The following is a 17447-nucleotide window of genomic DNA, read 5'->3' as shown; positions in this document are numbered from 1 at the left end:
ATAGCCCACTAACAAAACCGATGATTAAAACTATGCTCGCTACCGTAGTTGAACTCGTCTAAGAAGTTTTTTTAACTGGAATAATAAATTATAATACAAGTTAGACCTTGTGAAGACATCAAAATATTTACTTTTTATTTTTATTTTTAGAATTTTTACAAATTATACTTTCTAACATTTTTATAACTATACAGGGTGTCCCAGAAATAAGTGCAAATATTTTAACTGGTAGTATAGTTCAACCCCAGAAACACGCCTATGAGGTTTGCGAAAAAAAAATGTTGAAAATTTAAAAAATTTCTTGACATTTTCCGGGAAATTTGAAAAAACTTTTTAGTGCCACTTGTTTATTCACCTGAGAATTCCCTACGGTGTATCTAAACCTTGCAGTGTTGCAACCTCCTATGTTATCCACATTCTACATAGTTCGGCGGAACATAGTTCTACATTTATAAATTCATAGACAAATTTCTACTCAAAAAATTAGGAATGTTAAATTTATCTTTTATCACTGCTCATTATTAATAATTATAGAAAAAAAACACATTAATTATTTTTAGTACTTACCCTTTCAATGAAAACTTAACAAAAACCACCGAAAATTAACTAAAACATTACGTTTATGACGTTTACGAAAATCTTTGTTATGCTGCAAAATAACTTTATTTTGGAATAAATTTAATATAATGATTCATATTATTCACAATCAGGTCACAAAAAGAAATTCCTAAAATGTTTATCGTAATTTAGAATTCAATTCAAGAAATTTAGAAAACAGCCCAACAAATAATCGATTCATTTTTGTTTTGTTTGTTTTCTTTCATGTTTCTCTGTTTTATTTGAACCACTGTTTTACAAAACACCTTGAAAAGCGCACATTACAATAACTTTCAACATTCTTCTCTTCTCAACATTTATTCATTACAACTTTCTGAATGAATAAATGTTGAGAACTATTGTCTCTTATCGCCACTTTACGAACTACTTTCAATCTAAGAAAATACATGCACTCATTTCTGGGACACCCTGTATAATAAATTTTTCGTATACTCGCTATTTAAGCCCGTGTATTTGTATATAGTAGTTGTTTACGATATTCTCCGATAATGGCAGCACCAGCGGAGAATGCACCAAGCCTATACAAGTAAACAACTTTACAGGGTAACGCCAACTAAAAAAATATGTAAAATACACCCTTATTTTTTTCACTATTATTCATTTAAGCCCGTATAATATTCTTTGTCCATATGAAAAAGTTTATCATCTTATTGCTTCACTTAATACGCTTAATACAATCCATCTAAAACTGGACCATATTACATAATTATTTAATTTAACAACACTCGCAACTGCTTACGCCAATAATTACAATGGGGGCAATACACAACATGCAAATACATTATTAAAGAAAAAAATGGTTCACCAATAATAAGCCAGCGTCTTTATAACATATTTAACTAATTTTTCTCACCTGATTTATCTGAGACAATAAGGTGCTTTGCCCACCGGCTTCTTGAGATAAGGCCATCATCAAATGAGGTTGTAACTGTCTCCTTAAAGCGCTGAGCATATTCTGGGTATCTGCATTGTCTGAAATGGTTGTAGGAATCATGGGAACTGATCGATCTCCATATGTCCGCGGTTTCGGTTCTATATTTTATTAAAAATTTTATAAGAATGATTTTATAAAAAATGTGGGTGTGCCAAAAAGTTCACAAGTGGAAATTTATTTTATTACATTTTGAGTTACCGCAAAAATATTTTTGCATAATCAATCCAGTACGGAATTTACGTAAAAAAAACATATTTTGACTTATGCGACAAAACTGTATGGCGGTAAATAAAAAAAACCCCACTTTTTAATTTTATCTTCATTTCTAAGCTCTAAATAAAAAGACTAAGTACGGAGTATAATAATGTGATCCATGTATCCATGCATGGTTGACGGAGGTAGGGCCCTGGGGGCGATCCTTGACAGTTCTGTTTGACGATTCATTTCACACATTTGAATTTGATTTGAAATTTTGTGGATTTGTCGGTCTTTCCTGAGCTTATAAATAATAATAATAAATAATGTTTATTCAAACTGATCCAATTACAAAATATATACAAGACTTATACATAACTTACGAATACAAAATAGTGAATAAACATAATATCCTCTTAAGGTAGAACCTTGTCTGAGGAGTTTCATTTCTACAATAATAACTACAATATTTTATTCTAAATTCTTAAACTATATCTTAACTAAGTTATTCAGAGCGGTCATTACAGAGCGGTCAGATATTGACGTAAGGTAGATTCAGTAGATTGCAAGTTCTAAGGCATATAAGATTACATTTTTTTTTCAAATATTATATTTATTGTGAATGGTTTTTCATATTTCACATTTTGCTGAGTATAAATGTATGCATCTCGGTTATTGTTCTACCAAGTATCCATTCTTTTAATCTTTTTTTAAAAATATTAATGTTTTGATAATTAACAATTTCTTCAGGTAAAACATTAAATATTTTAGGTTCTACATATAAATGACTTTTTTGTCCGATAGTTTTATGCATCCGAGGTACATTAATAGTTAATTCGCGTTGACGTAGTGAGTATGAAAGTGGGATTAGATTATGTTTTCTTCTATTGCTGAATGTTATAGATAATGTATTAAACCAAAATAATGGTTTAGCGTCAAAAATGGCTGCTTCTTTGTATAAGGCATCAGAGGGATATCTATAGTTTTTATCGTATATTATTTTCAGCAACCATTTCTGAACTATATTTACACTTGTTAGTTGACTTTTGCTTGCTGAGCCCCAAGCCACAATACCGTACTGTAAATGGCTCTGAGATAATGCAAAATACACATTTCTTAGTAATTCTATAGGAATTATACTTTTTAAAAACTTAAATATTATAATAAGTGATCTTAACTTTTTAGTCACAACCTGAATATGATAATTCCATTTCATGTGGTTATCAAATATTACCCCAAGATACTTAAATTTGTTTGTTGAGCTTATTGTCACTAGCTTATCGTTATAAGTTAAATCTAAATTGAATTTTGGAAGAGTATCTGAATAGCAGGCAAAAGGCAAGAAGAAAGTTTCCTTAAAGTTAACAGTAAGAAGATTATTATTAAAGAAATTGCACACTATTTCCATTGATTTTTCTACTTTTGCTTTCAATTGATTCCAACATATTGATCTGAAGAAAATTGCTGTATCATCAGCAGTTATTTATTATTTATTCTACAACTGGTAGTTGCTTAAGCTGCGTCCTCATGCGTCCCTTTATACATTGTTGATCAACAAGTCGACAAAACTGCATCTGTCCACACCAGATTGACAGAAATGTTTGTCGATCAGTCGAAATCAACGTGTCTGACGAAGATGACGCAATAGTTTGGTTTGGTTGACTTTCAAAACCATCCATTTACTTGCATACACATCTTCCGTACCAGTGCCAGATTTTTTGCTCTCCTTTATTTTTTTCACTTCTCTTGCAAATTGACTGAAGATTTTTTATTTTTTGTTCTACCTACCGCTTGCTTCTCGATGTTAAATTGATTAGCAATTTCCATAAGGGCATCGTGCCTCAAGTTTCTGTTCTTATAGTTTTTGGTTTTAGAATCCCATAGATTCTTTTCAGTTTGTATGCCTCAATAAAGGCTATGACTTTATCTTGCTGCCATTCCATTTCTTCAACGAAAAAGCACGACTAGGATGTCAACTAGCCAAGACGTCACTGTGTATAACAGTTTGTCGAATGTCGAACGTCGAAAACAGCTCCACACACTAATGTCGATCGACTGTTCTTTGATGTTTACTGACGGACGATGGAAAACAAATCGACATGTCGATCGATTAATTCTGTCGATCGACACCGTATAATTCTGTCGATTCCCACGATTAATTCTGTCGATTGCCACGATTAATTCTGTCGATTGCCACGTACACACCAAGTCGACAGCGTCGATAGACAGGGTCGATCGACAGTGTCGACTCAGTGAGGACGCAGCTTTAGAGATAGTAAATCTAGAAGGAAATGTTTTTTGTGACAGAACTGAAATTAACAGTGAACCTATTGCGATTTATCGAAAAACACTGTAAAATAGTTGGTGTAGCGTGCGGTAGATCTCGGTCAAAAATCGAGAGAAATAATAGAATAGCTTTTCACTAGTAAGTGACTGTATAATATACATACACGTATAATATACATGTATAATATACATAATATTTAACACGTGCAAAAAGTGGGGTTAAAAGACAAAATATCGACAATGTCGAAAAGTGGTTCAGAATTTGATGATACATCTATGTACCAATTGTCATAAATATACAAAAAGTAATCTCAATTTATTGGACATATTTCGGACAACTTTAAAAAAAATAATTTTTAATAAAATTTGATAAACATAATAAAATTATAAGTCGGCAATTTTTTTTTATTTTACGGTTGATTTTACGAAAACGGAAAAATGTAGAAACAAAATATTTCATGGGTATATGTGGGGAGGCAATGTGCACAATTTAAAATTATTTTGAAATATACAGGGTGTTTCAAAACTAAGATCCATACCAAAGTTATATTTTTTCTTATAGAACACCCGGTATTTTATTTAATTTTTGGATTCTTGTGGCCTCAAAAAAGGTATTTATTATAAGGGTTAAATATGTTTAAAATTTTAGGTTTTTGAGATATTTAAGATATTTAAAGATGCATGCTATAATAAATTATAAAAAAAAATTGTCCACACCCTGTACCAGTGGCGCATATACGGGAGGGATAATGGGGGTAATTACCCCTCCCAGAAAAAAATTTATAAGTAAGCTAGAATGTGGTCTAAAATAAAATTGCCACAAAAGAAATTAATAATAACCAATTGAAATAAAAAAATCAGACCCATCAAAGTTATTGTTTTTCCTAGTCACAGCACATTACAGTAAATTTAATTTAAAGCTAGTACTTTACTTAAATACTGACACTACCCCTTCCAGAATCAATCTCTAGATGCGCCACTGCCCTGTACATTGCTTTTCAGAATTAATTTTTGTGCCGAGTTTAAAGGTAGAGTAATAAACTTTACTGAAACATTTTATTGCTTCCTTAAATTTATACAGGGGTACCAAAAATTGCTGATCTGTTTTAAATATTTACTTTACATAAAAACTTTCTTATTTCAAAGGCAATACCTTGTATTTTTTTAAATAAATCGAAGCAGATTTAAATGCTCTTTCAAACTATATTAGGGTTTCCTATACCTATCTAGCTCAGATTTTGAATAAAAAGCGTTTTTTTTTTAATAAAATGGCAAACAAGATGGCTGGTGTCGCCATGGCAATTTTTAGTGACAGTAACTATTTTCAAAATCGACATTAGGTTATGGACATTTATAACAGTTCACTTTGCAGAAGTTTAGAATAAACCAGTATCTGCTGGCGGAACAAATGGATATGTTACTAGTGATTTTATTTTGTGAGGAAAATTGCTTCTTGGCCTGAAGGGCTTATGTTCAAAGATATCCAAATAGGAATCTTCCTGATAAGCGTTCCTATGAAAAACCACTTGTCCTATTTCGCAGAGCTGGTAGTGTGGTCTATAAAAAAAACCTATTAGGCAGAAACCTCTCTTTGGAAGTGAAGAAAATGAATTTGCCATGATTGGCTCTTTATCAAAAATCCATATATCTACAAGTTATCGTAAAATAAATCAAAAACTTCTTTCTTCGTTTTTCTTGATAGGATAATAAATACATATTTAATAAATATTATTTATTAAACTATTGTAGATAAATTAAAGTAAACTGCTATAAATTTAAATAAAGTCCATAAACGAATGTTGATTTTGAAAATATGTAGCTACTGTCACTAGAAACTTGCCATGACGACATCAGCCCTCTTGGTTGCCATTTTATTGAAAAATTGCTCTTTATTCAAAATCTGAGGTAGATGTATAGGAAACCCTAATATAGTTTAAAAGAGCATTTGAATTTAGTTTAAAAAATACAGACTGTTGTATTTGAAATAACGAAGTTTTATATTAAATGGGGTGTTGTCAATTTTTTTTATAATTTATTATAGCATGCACATTTGAATATCTTTAAATATCTCAAAAACCATTATATAAACACATTTAACCCTTATAATAAATGCCTTATTTTGTGTCGAAGGGTCCAAATATGAAATAAAATACCAGGTGTTCCATTAGAAAAAATATAACTTTGATGTGGATCTTAGTTCTGACATACCATGTACATTTCAAAATAATTTTAAATTATGCACAATGTCTTCCCACATATACCCATAAAATATTTTGTTTCTACATCTTTCCGTTTTCGTATAATCAACCGAGGCGAATGAGGTGCGCCACTCTGTATAGTGGTTCAATATACTTGATTTTCTTAAAAAAGTATGCGAAATAATGATGCGACGTGAACTTAATGGACTGCAAATTTGGTTATTTAATAAACTCACCTTTATGGAACGAATACCCATATAAACCTATAAAAAATAAAATAAAACGCATTCAACATAAATAGTTCAACAAAAAAATTATGTATTTCTGTACTTACCCATTTTATTCTTAACCTCCATATTCTTCATTTCCTGTGCCTTAGGTCTCCGTCTTCTCGTATGTATGGTATCTCGTCTCATCGTTAATGGTCTGTCTATGCCGTGCAGTTTAAAATACAGTCCACAAGCGTTGCACACCATTTCACCCCTGACGTTTCGTCTCCATATGGTAGTCGTTTGCGTCCTACAGTTAGTACAACAGACGTCTATTCGTTTGGAGGGTGCAGCCGATGAGTTATTCTGTGATTAACATATCTCTGATTATTGTTACTTTTATTAAAAATACAAGGTCGCTGTTATATATGGAAACTAGTGATGGGTTGTTATTTAACTGTTATTTTATAACAATTATTTAGAAATAACATAACGCAACCGTTACTACTTCTAAAAAATAACAGATATAAAATAACGACACGTAGAGATCGACCGCACGTGAAACGAAGTCGGCGCTCTAAACCGCCCCGAAATTCTATGCTGCTCGAAGCAATTCCAAAAAACAACTAGTATTGATGGAAAACATGTTATTTCGACAACCATCGATACAGGCGGCGAGATACAACGGACAACGAAGTGGGGAATGCACTACGGCGAACGTAGCTGCATCGGTCGATACCGTCGATGGTCGTGTTGGGCTTGCAACAGCTTAAAAATAATAGGATATAAAAGAAGCAGCTTTTTTGAAACAGTTGCGGGCATAAAGCCTGGCGGTCGAGATAACAGGAGTGGGAAAGGAACGCTGCTGCATCGGTCGATTGTCGATGAAGGATCGCAACAGGTTGGAGAATAACGTATAGAAAATAAGCAGTCATTTTAGATACGTTGTTTTTTAACCTGTTACGAGCATAACAGACGGCGCTCGAGATAATCGGAGTGGGAAAGTAACACTGCTGCATCGGTCGATTGTCGATGGAGGTTCGAAACAGGTTGGAGAATAACGCGTCAGTTGTTTTAGATACATTATTTTTCAACCTGTTACGAGCATAACGGGCGGAGGTCGAGATATTATGGCGCTGTATGTTTCAGTATTTAGTTATTAAGTTTGAGTTACTTGGTTATTTTTATTAATATCTTTAAATATATACTTTCATTGTTTTTGCTACATTTTAAAACTCTTCAAAGGCAATTTTATTAAGATTTACTTTAAGAAATTGTGAATGGTGCTTAATTTAGTGATTAATTTATTTATTATAAATTATAATAATGAGAAGTAATATATAATGATATATACTAATAAACTAACTTAACAATTTTTAATTATTGCACTATAATAACAAAAAATTAAAAACACAAGTTCACCACGACCGTAACCAAATTTACAGAATACAGAATATAAATTAGGTCATCTCTCAAATGCAATTGTCAAGAAGTGAAGAACAAATATTGGTTTACACAGTTACGGGGTGGAACAAACATACTAAAATTTATTTAGTCATTACGTCTGTGTGACTGAAGTTTTTTGAAAGTTATAAGGAATTTTAATTTCAATTATTAATTTATAATTGACTAACATTAACATACGTTAGACTCTAATTAACATATTTATTATTTACAAATCATGTATTATGCATAAAAACATAACTTTATTAAATACTATAATATTCTAGGTCTGTAGAATGGTATAATAAGTGAAAAAAAGATACATTTTAGTGAAAGTAAGCTAATTATTAAAAAATATATTTATTAAACAACAAAATATTATGTATTTTACAGATTTCTTATATTTAGGTATTTATTTAATCTGAAAAATTTTCGGAATAAATACTTAAGTAGAAATTCTCCTTTGTCTCCTTGACCGCAAATGGTAAAATCATAACTAAAAGCTTCTCGCCCGTCGAGTGAGATGCACCCTGTACACTGCTACGCAATTCAGGCGGATCGAGGGGCAGGGCGTAGGTGATCGCAATGTATAGGTATAGACGAGTTGCGGCATTTTGGATTTTTTTATATCGCAATTTGTAAACATCGCTTATTTGTAAACAACCGCCGTTTTTAGAGAGGTATTTTAGATAACAATCGATATTTAGAAATGTTTTGACACCCTGGAAATACTACCACCGAGCACGTCATTGTTGCAACTTGCAACTGCGTTGATACGCCTGGCGGTGACCGCCTCATACTCTTTCAGATATTTAGCAATAAAATAAAGAAACCTGTTATTTTTAAGCTGTTATTTTAGCTGTTTTTTTATAAATAACTATAACAGTTTCAACTGTTATCTAAAAATCACAGTTTTGCCCATCACTAATGGAAACGGTCGATTATTAGGAAAAATATACAAGGTACCGCAAAAAGTTAAATACAAAAGTTATAGAGTTTTTAAATGTCTATTGGCGAGTAATAAATTTATGTATACAGGGCCGGTCATAAAGTCATGGCACATCAAAGTTCCATTTTTTTAAATAGAACCCCCTGTATATTATACCTTTTTAGAAATCTCAGACTCTATCTAAACAACAATTAACAAATATATATTATGCATACGTCGAATCAAGATTACGCTATGGCATAATACTGTGGGGAACATCCACTAGGATTAAGGAGGTTTTCACTGTCCAAAAAAAAACTTAGGTGTATTGCTCGTGTTTCTCCAAGGCAAACTTGTCGAGATTTATTTAGAGAATTTAAGTTACTAACTTTGACGAGTATCTTTATTCAAGAGCTGTGTATATTTGTTTATAAACACCAGCATAAATATAAACTAATTTCTGAAGTCCATAATTTCAATACAAGAACTAATCATAAATTTTATCAAATACCATGTCGTACTAATGTAATGTTAAATTCACCACAGAGTTTAGGATTAAGAATGTTTAATTGCTTACCAACTGAATTTAAAATAAGTAAGAATATAAATGTTTTTAGAAATAAGTTGAAAAATTTTTTATTAGAAAAAGTATATTAAAACATCAATGAATTTTTTATGGAAAATGTATAATAAATTGTTAAAATCATACGAAGAAAAAAGAAAGATATTGTTTGTATCAGTATTTTTTCGTTTTCACATAGATGAATAGGTAAAAGGCTTATTATTGTATTTGTTTTGATTATTCTATCACAATTTTATATTGTAATTTAGAAATAAAGTTTATTATTATTATTATTATTATTGCATATTTAAAATTTTCCTTCAATTCTAAGCAAAAATCGAAATACACACAATGTACCTCAAACCAACCGTTTCCGAGTTATTGACTTTTGAACATATCACTTAAACAATTAATTAATTTCGATATGTTCAGTTTCATTTAATGATGCGATTCTGCCGAAATTGTGATACTGTTGTAATGGGTTTTTAAATGCCTGTTAGCTACTAGTAAATTTAAGTATACAGGGTCGCTCATAATGTTGTGACACATTAAACTTTATTTGTTTTAAATGAAACGCCCTGTATATTATTGCATATTGCAATTCTTCCTTCAATTTTAAGCAATAATCGTAATACAGAATGTACATAAATTGAAGAATTGAAATGTTAAACGAAAATTTTGTAATTTCCAGATTTGATATAATCTCATTTTATACATCTATAAATGCTAACTTGAGAACTAATGTTAAGTATTATTAAATATCACAGTTTTGGCAGAATGGCATCGTTAAATGAAACTGAACATATCGAAATTAATTAAATCAAATTGTTTAAGTGATATTTTCAAAAGTCAATAACTCGGAAACGGTTGGTTTGAGGTACATTGTGTGTATTTCGTTTTTGGCTTAGAATTGAAGGAAGAATTGAAATATACAGTAATATACAGTGGGTTCTATTTAAAAAATAAAACTTTTATGTGCCACGACTTTATGACCGACCCTGTATACTTAAATTTATTACATGCTAATAGACATTTAAAAACTCTACAACTTTTGTATTTAACTTTTTACGGTACCTCCTATATTTTAACTAATAATCGACCGTTTCCATACACAAAAGCGACCCTGTATATTCACAAACACATAAAATTATCCTGCTACAAATTTTGTAGATTGACACATCTATAAATGGTAACTTGAGAACTAATGTCAAATATTATTAAATATCACAATTTTGGCAGAATAGCATCGTTAAATGAAACTGAACATATCGAAATTAATTAAATCAAATTGTTTAAGTGATATTTTCAAAAGTCACGACTTTATGACCGACCCTGTATACTTAAATTTATTACACGCTAATAGACATTTAAAAACTCTATAACTTTTGTTTTTAACTTTTTACGGTAGCTCCTATATTTTAGCTAATAATCGACCGTTTCCATACACAAAAGCGACCCTGTATATTCACAAACATATAAAATTATCCTGCTACAAATTTTGTAGATTGACACATCTATAAATGGTAACTTGAGAACTAATGTCAAATATTATTAAATGTCACAATTTTGGCAGAATAGCATCGTTAAATGAAAAAGAACATATCGAAATTAATTAAATCAAATTGTTTAAGAGATATTTTCAAAAGGCAATAACTCGGAAATGGTTGGTTTGAGGTACATTGTGTGTATTTCGATTTTTGCTTAGAATTGAAGGAAGAATTGAAATATGCAGTAATATACAGTGGGTTCTATTTAAAAAATAAAACTTTTATGTGCCACGACTTTATGACCGACCCTGTATACTTAAATTTATTACACGCTAATAGACATTTAAAAACTCTATAACTTGTGTTTTAACTTTTTACGGTACCTCCTATATTTTAACTAATAATCGACCGTTTTCATACACAAAAGCGACCCTGTATATTCACAAACACATAAAATTATCCTGTTACAAATTTTGTAGATTGACACATCTATAAATGGTAACTTGAGAACTAATGTCAAGTATTATTAAATATCACAGTTTTGGCAGAATGGCATCGTTAAATGAAACTGAACATATCGAAATTAATTAAATCAAATTGTTTAAGTGATATTTTCAAAAGTCAATAACTCGGAAATGGTTGGTTTGAGGTACATTGTGTGCAATAACTCGGAAATGGTTGGTTTGAGGTACATTGTGTGTATTTCGATTTTTGCTTAGAATTGAAGGAAGAATTGAAATATGCAGTAATATACAGTGGGTTCTATTTAAAAAATAAAACTTTTTTGTGCCACGACTTTATGACCGACCCTGTATACTTAAATTTATTACACGCTAATAGACATTTAAAAACTCTATAACTTGTGTTTTAACTTTTTACGGTACCTCCTATATTTTAACTAATAATCGACCGTTTTCATACACAAAAGCGACCCTGTATATTCACAAACACATAAAATTATCCTGTTACAAATTTTGTAGATTGACACATCTATAAATGGTAACTTGAGAACTAATGTCAAGTATTATTAAATATCACAGTTTTGGCAGAATGGCATCGCTAAATGAAACTGAACATATCGAAATTAATTAAATCAAATTGTTTAAGTGATATTTTCAAAAGTCAATAACTCGGAAACGGTTGGTTTGAGGTACATTGTGTGTATTTCGTTTTTGGCTTAGAATTGAAGAAAGAATTGAAATATGCAGTAATATACAGTGGGTTCTATTTAAAAAATAAAACTTTTATGTGCCACGACTTTATGACCGACCCTGTATACTTAAATTTATTACATGCTAATAGACATTTAAAAACTCTATAACTTTTGTTTTTAACTTTTTACGGTAGCTCCTATAATTTAGCTAATAATCGACCGTTTCCATACACAAAAGCGACCCTGTATATTCACAAACACATAAAATTATCCTGCTACAAATTTTGTAGATTGACACATCTATAAATGGTAACTTGAGAACTAATGTCAAATATTATTAAATATCACAATTTTGGCAGAATAGCATCGTTAAATGAAAAAGAACATATCGAAATTAATTAAATCAAATTGTTTAAGCGATATTTTCAAAAGTCAATAACTCAGAAACGGTTAGTTTGAGGTACATTGTGTGTATTTCGTTTTTGGCTTAGAATTGAAGGAAGAATTGAAATATGCAGTAATATACAGTGGGTTCTATTTAAAAAATAAAACTTTTATGTACCACGACTTTATGACCGACCCTGTATACTTAAATTTATTACACGCTAATAGACATTTAAAAACTCTATAACTTTTGTTTTTAACTTTTTACGGTAGCTCCTATATTTTAGCTAATAATCGACCGTTTCCATACACAAAAGCGACCCTGTATATTCACAAACACATAAAATTATCCTGCTACAAATTTTGTAGATTGACACATCTATAAATGGTAACTTGAGAACTAATGTCAAGTATTATTAAATATCACAGTTTTGGCAGAATGGCATCTTTAAATGAAACTAAACATATCGAAATTAATTAAATCAAATTGTTTAAATGATATTTTCAAAAGTCAATAACTCGGAAACGGTTGATTTGAGGTACATTGTGTGTATTTCGTTTTTGGCTTAGAATTGAAGAAAGAATTGAAATATGCAGTAATATACAGTGGGTTCTATTTAAAAAATAAAACTTTTATGTGCCACGACTTTATGACCGACCCTGTATACTTAAATTTATTACACGCTAATAGACATTTAAAAACTCTATAACTTTTGTATTTAACTTTTTACGGTACCTCCTATATTTTAACTAATAATCGACCGTTTCCATACACAAAAGCGACCCTGTATATTCACAAACACATAAAATTATCCTGTTACAAATTTTGTAGATTGACACATCTATAAATGGTAACTTGAGAACTAATGTCAAGTATTATTAAATATCACAGTTTTGGCAGAATGGCATCGTTAAATGAAACTGAACATATCGAAATTAATTAAATCAAATTGTTTAAGTGATATTTTCAAAAGTCAATAACTGGGAAACGGTTGGTTTGAGGTACATTGTGTGTATTTCGTTTTTGGCTTAGAATTGAAGGAAGAATTGAAATATGCAGTAATATACAGTGGGTTCTATTTAAAAAATAAAACTTTTATGTGCCACGACTTTATGACCGACCCTGTATACTTAAATTTATTACACGCTAATAGACATTTAAAAACTCTATAACTTTTGTATTTAACTTTTTACGGTACCTCCTATATTTTAACTAATAATCGACCGTTTCCATACACAAAAGCGACCCTGTATATTCACAAACACATAAAATTATCCTGTTACAAATTTTGTAGATTGGCACATCTATAAATGGTAACTTGAGAACTAATGTCAAGTATTATTAAATATCACAGTTTTGGCAGAATGGCATCTTTAAATGAAACTAAACATATCGAAATTAATTAAATCAAATTGTTTAAATGATATTTTCAAAAGTCAATAACTCGGAAACGGTTGATTTGAGGTACATTGTGTGTATTTCGTTTTTGGCTTAGAATTGAAGAAAGAATTGAAATATGCAGTAATATACAGTGGGTTCTATTTAAAAAATAAAACTTTTATGTGCCACGACTTTATGACCGACCCTGTATACTTAAATTTATTACACGCTAATAGACATTTAAAAACTAACTCTAGAACTTTTGTCTTTAACTTTATACCTACATATAAAAATCTATAATATAAAAATTCTGAATACTTCTTAAGATTTTTGAAAACCTAACCTAACCTAAGCGAATATGTTCCTATACCTAGAATAAATCGTTTTTAAGTTTCTTAAGATTTAGTTTTAAAGTGTAATTTTTTCTTGATTTTATCTAGCTTCTCTAATGGCTCTGGAATCTAATGGCAATTCGACATGGTCCGATATAGTTTTACATCGCTTGACATTTTAGTCATACTGGTTAAAAATATAAAAATACCAGAAAAATATACGCTTTAAATCTAAATCTAAAATAAATTAAAAACGATTTATTTTAGGTATAGGAACATGTATAATCGAAAAGTAACGAATTAGAAAACTTTTTCACTAGCGAAATAAAAAAAAGTAGGTTTCCATTTGAAAAAAATTGTTATTTATGATAATTTTTTAATCTCTGAATTCCATGACAGCTACGGCCAATTCTCTTTATGTCACAGTGGCTGTGATGGTAATCACTAAGTTTGACGTTTAGGCTATACAATATTTTTCGACAGGCAGTTTTTTCCTCTACAAATTTTAAATTTTTTTCTCAAAAACAGTTAATGTTAGGTATAGAGTGTTTGATACAAAAATTAATAAAATTTTATATAGAACTTAAATATACAGGTTGTTAATTTGTTTATTACTCGCGGCAAGAGCTTTATGGTTGAAATATGGCAACCTCGGCCCGCTCGTCGAGACGACGCGACGCCGACGGGATGAGTCGCCAGCTTAGCTTAGTACTCATTTGGAATGTAGGCAGTGTTGCCATTCTGTTCCCCAATAAGGAACCGTCCAGTTAATAATCTGTATAATAAAAAATAAGGGTAGCCATTTAAAATAAGAAAGTTGTTGTCAACTTCCGGTATTTCCGGAAGCGCCGCCATAATGAAAATATTTTTAATCAATAGATCTGATTGTAAAACAATGATGTGCAAAAAATCTCCGATCTAGATATTGTAGTTCTCTAAAAACTTCTAATGCTCATTGTAGGACACCCTGTATACTTATTACTGTATTGAAGAGAAGCTATACTTACGCTGATTTTTAATTTATTTCCTGCCATGTTGATCCAAGGTGTACTGCCAGTGAAATCAGGAGCATTGTCACTCTCTTCTTCTCCTTGCTCCATCTAAATGAAAGAAACGAATGGATTAAAATCAACCATATTATAAGACTATATTGCTCGTAAGGAACAAAAATTGAAGCCAAATTTTCGAGATGGAGCTATATAAGATCCACAGAAGTCGGTCCTTTTCGTTCAACAGCTTTGAACTACGCAAGCGTGAGAAGTGCTTCGCGATTAGTTGATTTATTTCATACTAAGCAATAGAAGTAGTTTTCTAACTTTTCTATCTACCACGTAAAGCAAGTTAGCGTCTTACTGTTCGCGCCTTTACTTATAAATTTAAATTTAATCTCTGACATATTTAAACAAAAACAAGAAACAGATAGATATGATGAATATCTAAAATAACAGGTTGAAATAATGCTATTACCAATAAAAAAATAATATATTACACCTTATTAATATTTAGATTTTAAAATAGTGCGCGGGCAGGTGACAGCGTTCAGCAATGAAGTAGAATCAGATCGTTTTATTTGGCACGTACGCAGGAAAATCCTGTTGAACCAAAAGGATAAACTTATGCAAGATTGATATTCCTATTTCTTTTCTTTGGTTTCAATTTCCACTCATTGTGTAAATGCGGTACTAGCAATATAGTCTTATAATATATTTGATTAAAATTATCCAAAAACCAAGTATAGCACCCGTAATATAAATTTGTAATTTTTTTGGCATTTATTAATTTGCTTTTGCTCCATTAAAGATACTACTCTGCTAATATTTACCTCCTCTACATTATTAGCTTTACTAGGATAACTCTGTTTCCTCCTGCCAGAAGTTTTTGTCTTTTCAATAGAAAAACTGGGTTCTGATGAAGGAAGCTGGCCATCAAATAGGGAGTAGTTGAGTACCTTTGGTGTAGCTGGAGTAATACTCATACCCAATTTTCTACAAGTTATTAGTTTCCTGAGTAGTTGTGATGCTTCTCCTGAAACAAATTGATTATTCTAACCTATACCACAGATTAGGTATACTATATGTATACAGATAAAAATATTGTCCCTAATTCGTGGTACGAAAATTGTTTTTTATTACGATGAGCAAACGAGTAAAATTTCCTGTGTGTGTTATATATTTTTACTAAAGGCAATTTCTACATAAAAAATATTTTAAAAACAGTTTTTCGAGAAATTTAAAGTAAATTTTGTGCAAACGTCATGTTTATCAAACAATTGCTTTGATTTGAATCCACTCAAGACTTCCAAGACATCCCAAATCGGCATTAAAATCTAGTTTAGTATTTCTGTTTTTAAAGTATTAATATAATATTTTCAATAATAGAATAAACAGTACAAAGTATGTGGTATAAGTGCATAGAAACATCTCTTGGTTTTCATCATTAATAAAAAAATTTGTCTAATGACGATACGAGAAATAGAATGCACAGGGTGGGCCAAATTGGACAAAAAGGGAAACAAACACCCTTTTCTATAGGAGATAGACGAAAAATTAATATCGGTGTCTAGAGCTCAATTTTTATCAAAAATATAATGGTAAAAAACCGCACATCGATATCTGTTACCGTTTCGGAGTTAAGGGATGTTTTTCAAAAATCTGTATTTTTAACAAATCCCTGTAACTTTTTTGTTATGGAAAATTTGATATTTTTATGAAAACATTTCCAAAGCACCTTTTTACGTAGGATTTAATGATTTAAGTATAATTTTTCTAATATTTAAATTTAATAATTTAAGAGTTATCAACAGAAAATTTGATTTTTATATCGGACACCCTGTATATTTTTATTTCATTGAAAAGAACTTAAAATTACCTTTCCAAAAATATAACATACTTGATATTTTACTGGATTCCTCTTCGAGATATAAAGTTTTTTTAAAATGCGCCCACTTTGAATAAGTAGGCTTTGAACGGGTCCGGCCGTAATACAGAAAAATACTTACCGGTAGCTGTCGGCAGCAATTAAAACGAAAATAATATTTTCAGTGAAAGATGCAGAATTTTATAACATTTTAAACTATATTTAACAACACCAATACATTTAAACTACATACATACATACAGCCATTACTCGCTGACGAGTATTTGACACGCATCAGAAGATGTCGCGCGTTTTCTTTCATGAGCTTTTCTGTGACTGAAAAGCCCTATATGTGATGTTATCTCTAGTGATGGGATAACTTGAGCGAAAATTCGCTCGAGTACTCGATTATTGAAGTAACCGACATCGCTCGAGCGATCGCTCGATTATTGAAATCGCTTGAAACTCGAGTACTCGATTA

At 30.7% G+C, this 17447-nt stretch overlaps 1 protein-coding gene across 2 annotated transcripts in view; it reads right to left on the bottom strand.

Annotated features, from left to right (window-relative positions):
- LOC115874387 (nitrogen catabolic enzyme regulatory protein-like) overlaps nt 1–17447 on the bottom strand; it is an 89307-nt gene that overhangs the window by 7081 nt on the left and 64779 nt on the right. For both annotated transcript variants that reach the window (XM_030889537.1, XM_030889538.1), the window contains exons 6-10: nt 15933–16135; nt 15118–15210; nt 6566–6806; nt 6468–6494; nt 1472–1650 (exon numbers count right to left, since the gene is read on the bottom strand). In XM_030889537.1, coding sequence (XP_030745397.1) covers nt 1472–1650; nt 6468–6494; nt 6566–6806; nt 15118–15210; nt 15933–16135 — 743 coding nt within the window. The remainder of the gene's footprint in view (nt 1–1471; nt 1651–6467; nt 6495–6565; nt 6807–15117; nt 15211–15932; nt 16136–17447) is intronic.

Source organism: Sitophilus oryzae, unplaced genomic scaffold (genome assembly GCF_002938485.1).
Source record: "Sitophilus oryzae breed Bouriz unplaced genomic scaffold, Soryzae_2.0 scaffold_1274_pilon_pilon, whole genome shotgun sequence".
Taxonomy (NCBI): domain Eukaryota; kingdom Metazoa; phylum Arthropoda; class Insecta; order Coleoptera; family Curculionidae; genus Sitophilus; species Sitophilus oryzae.
Note: the sequence above shows the minus strand (reverse complement) of the source record. Positions and strands in the feature narration are given on the sequence as shown.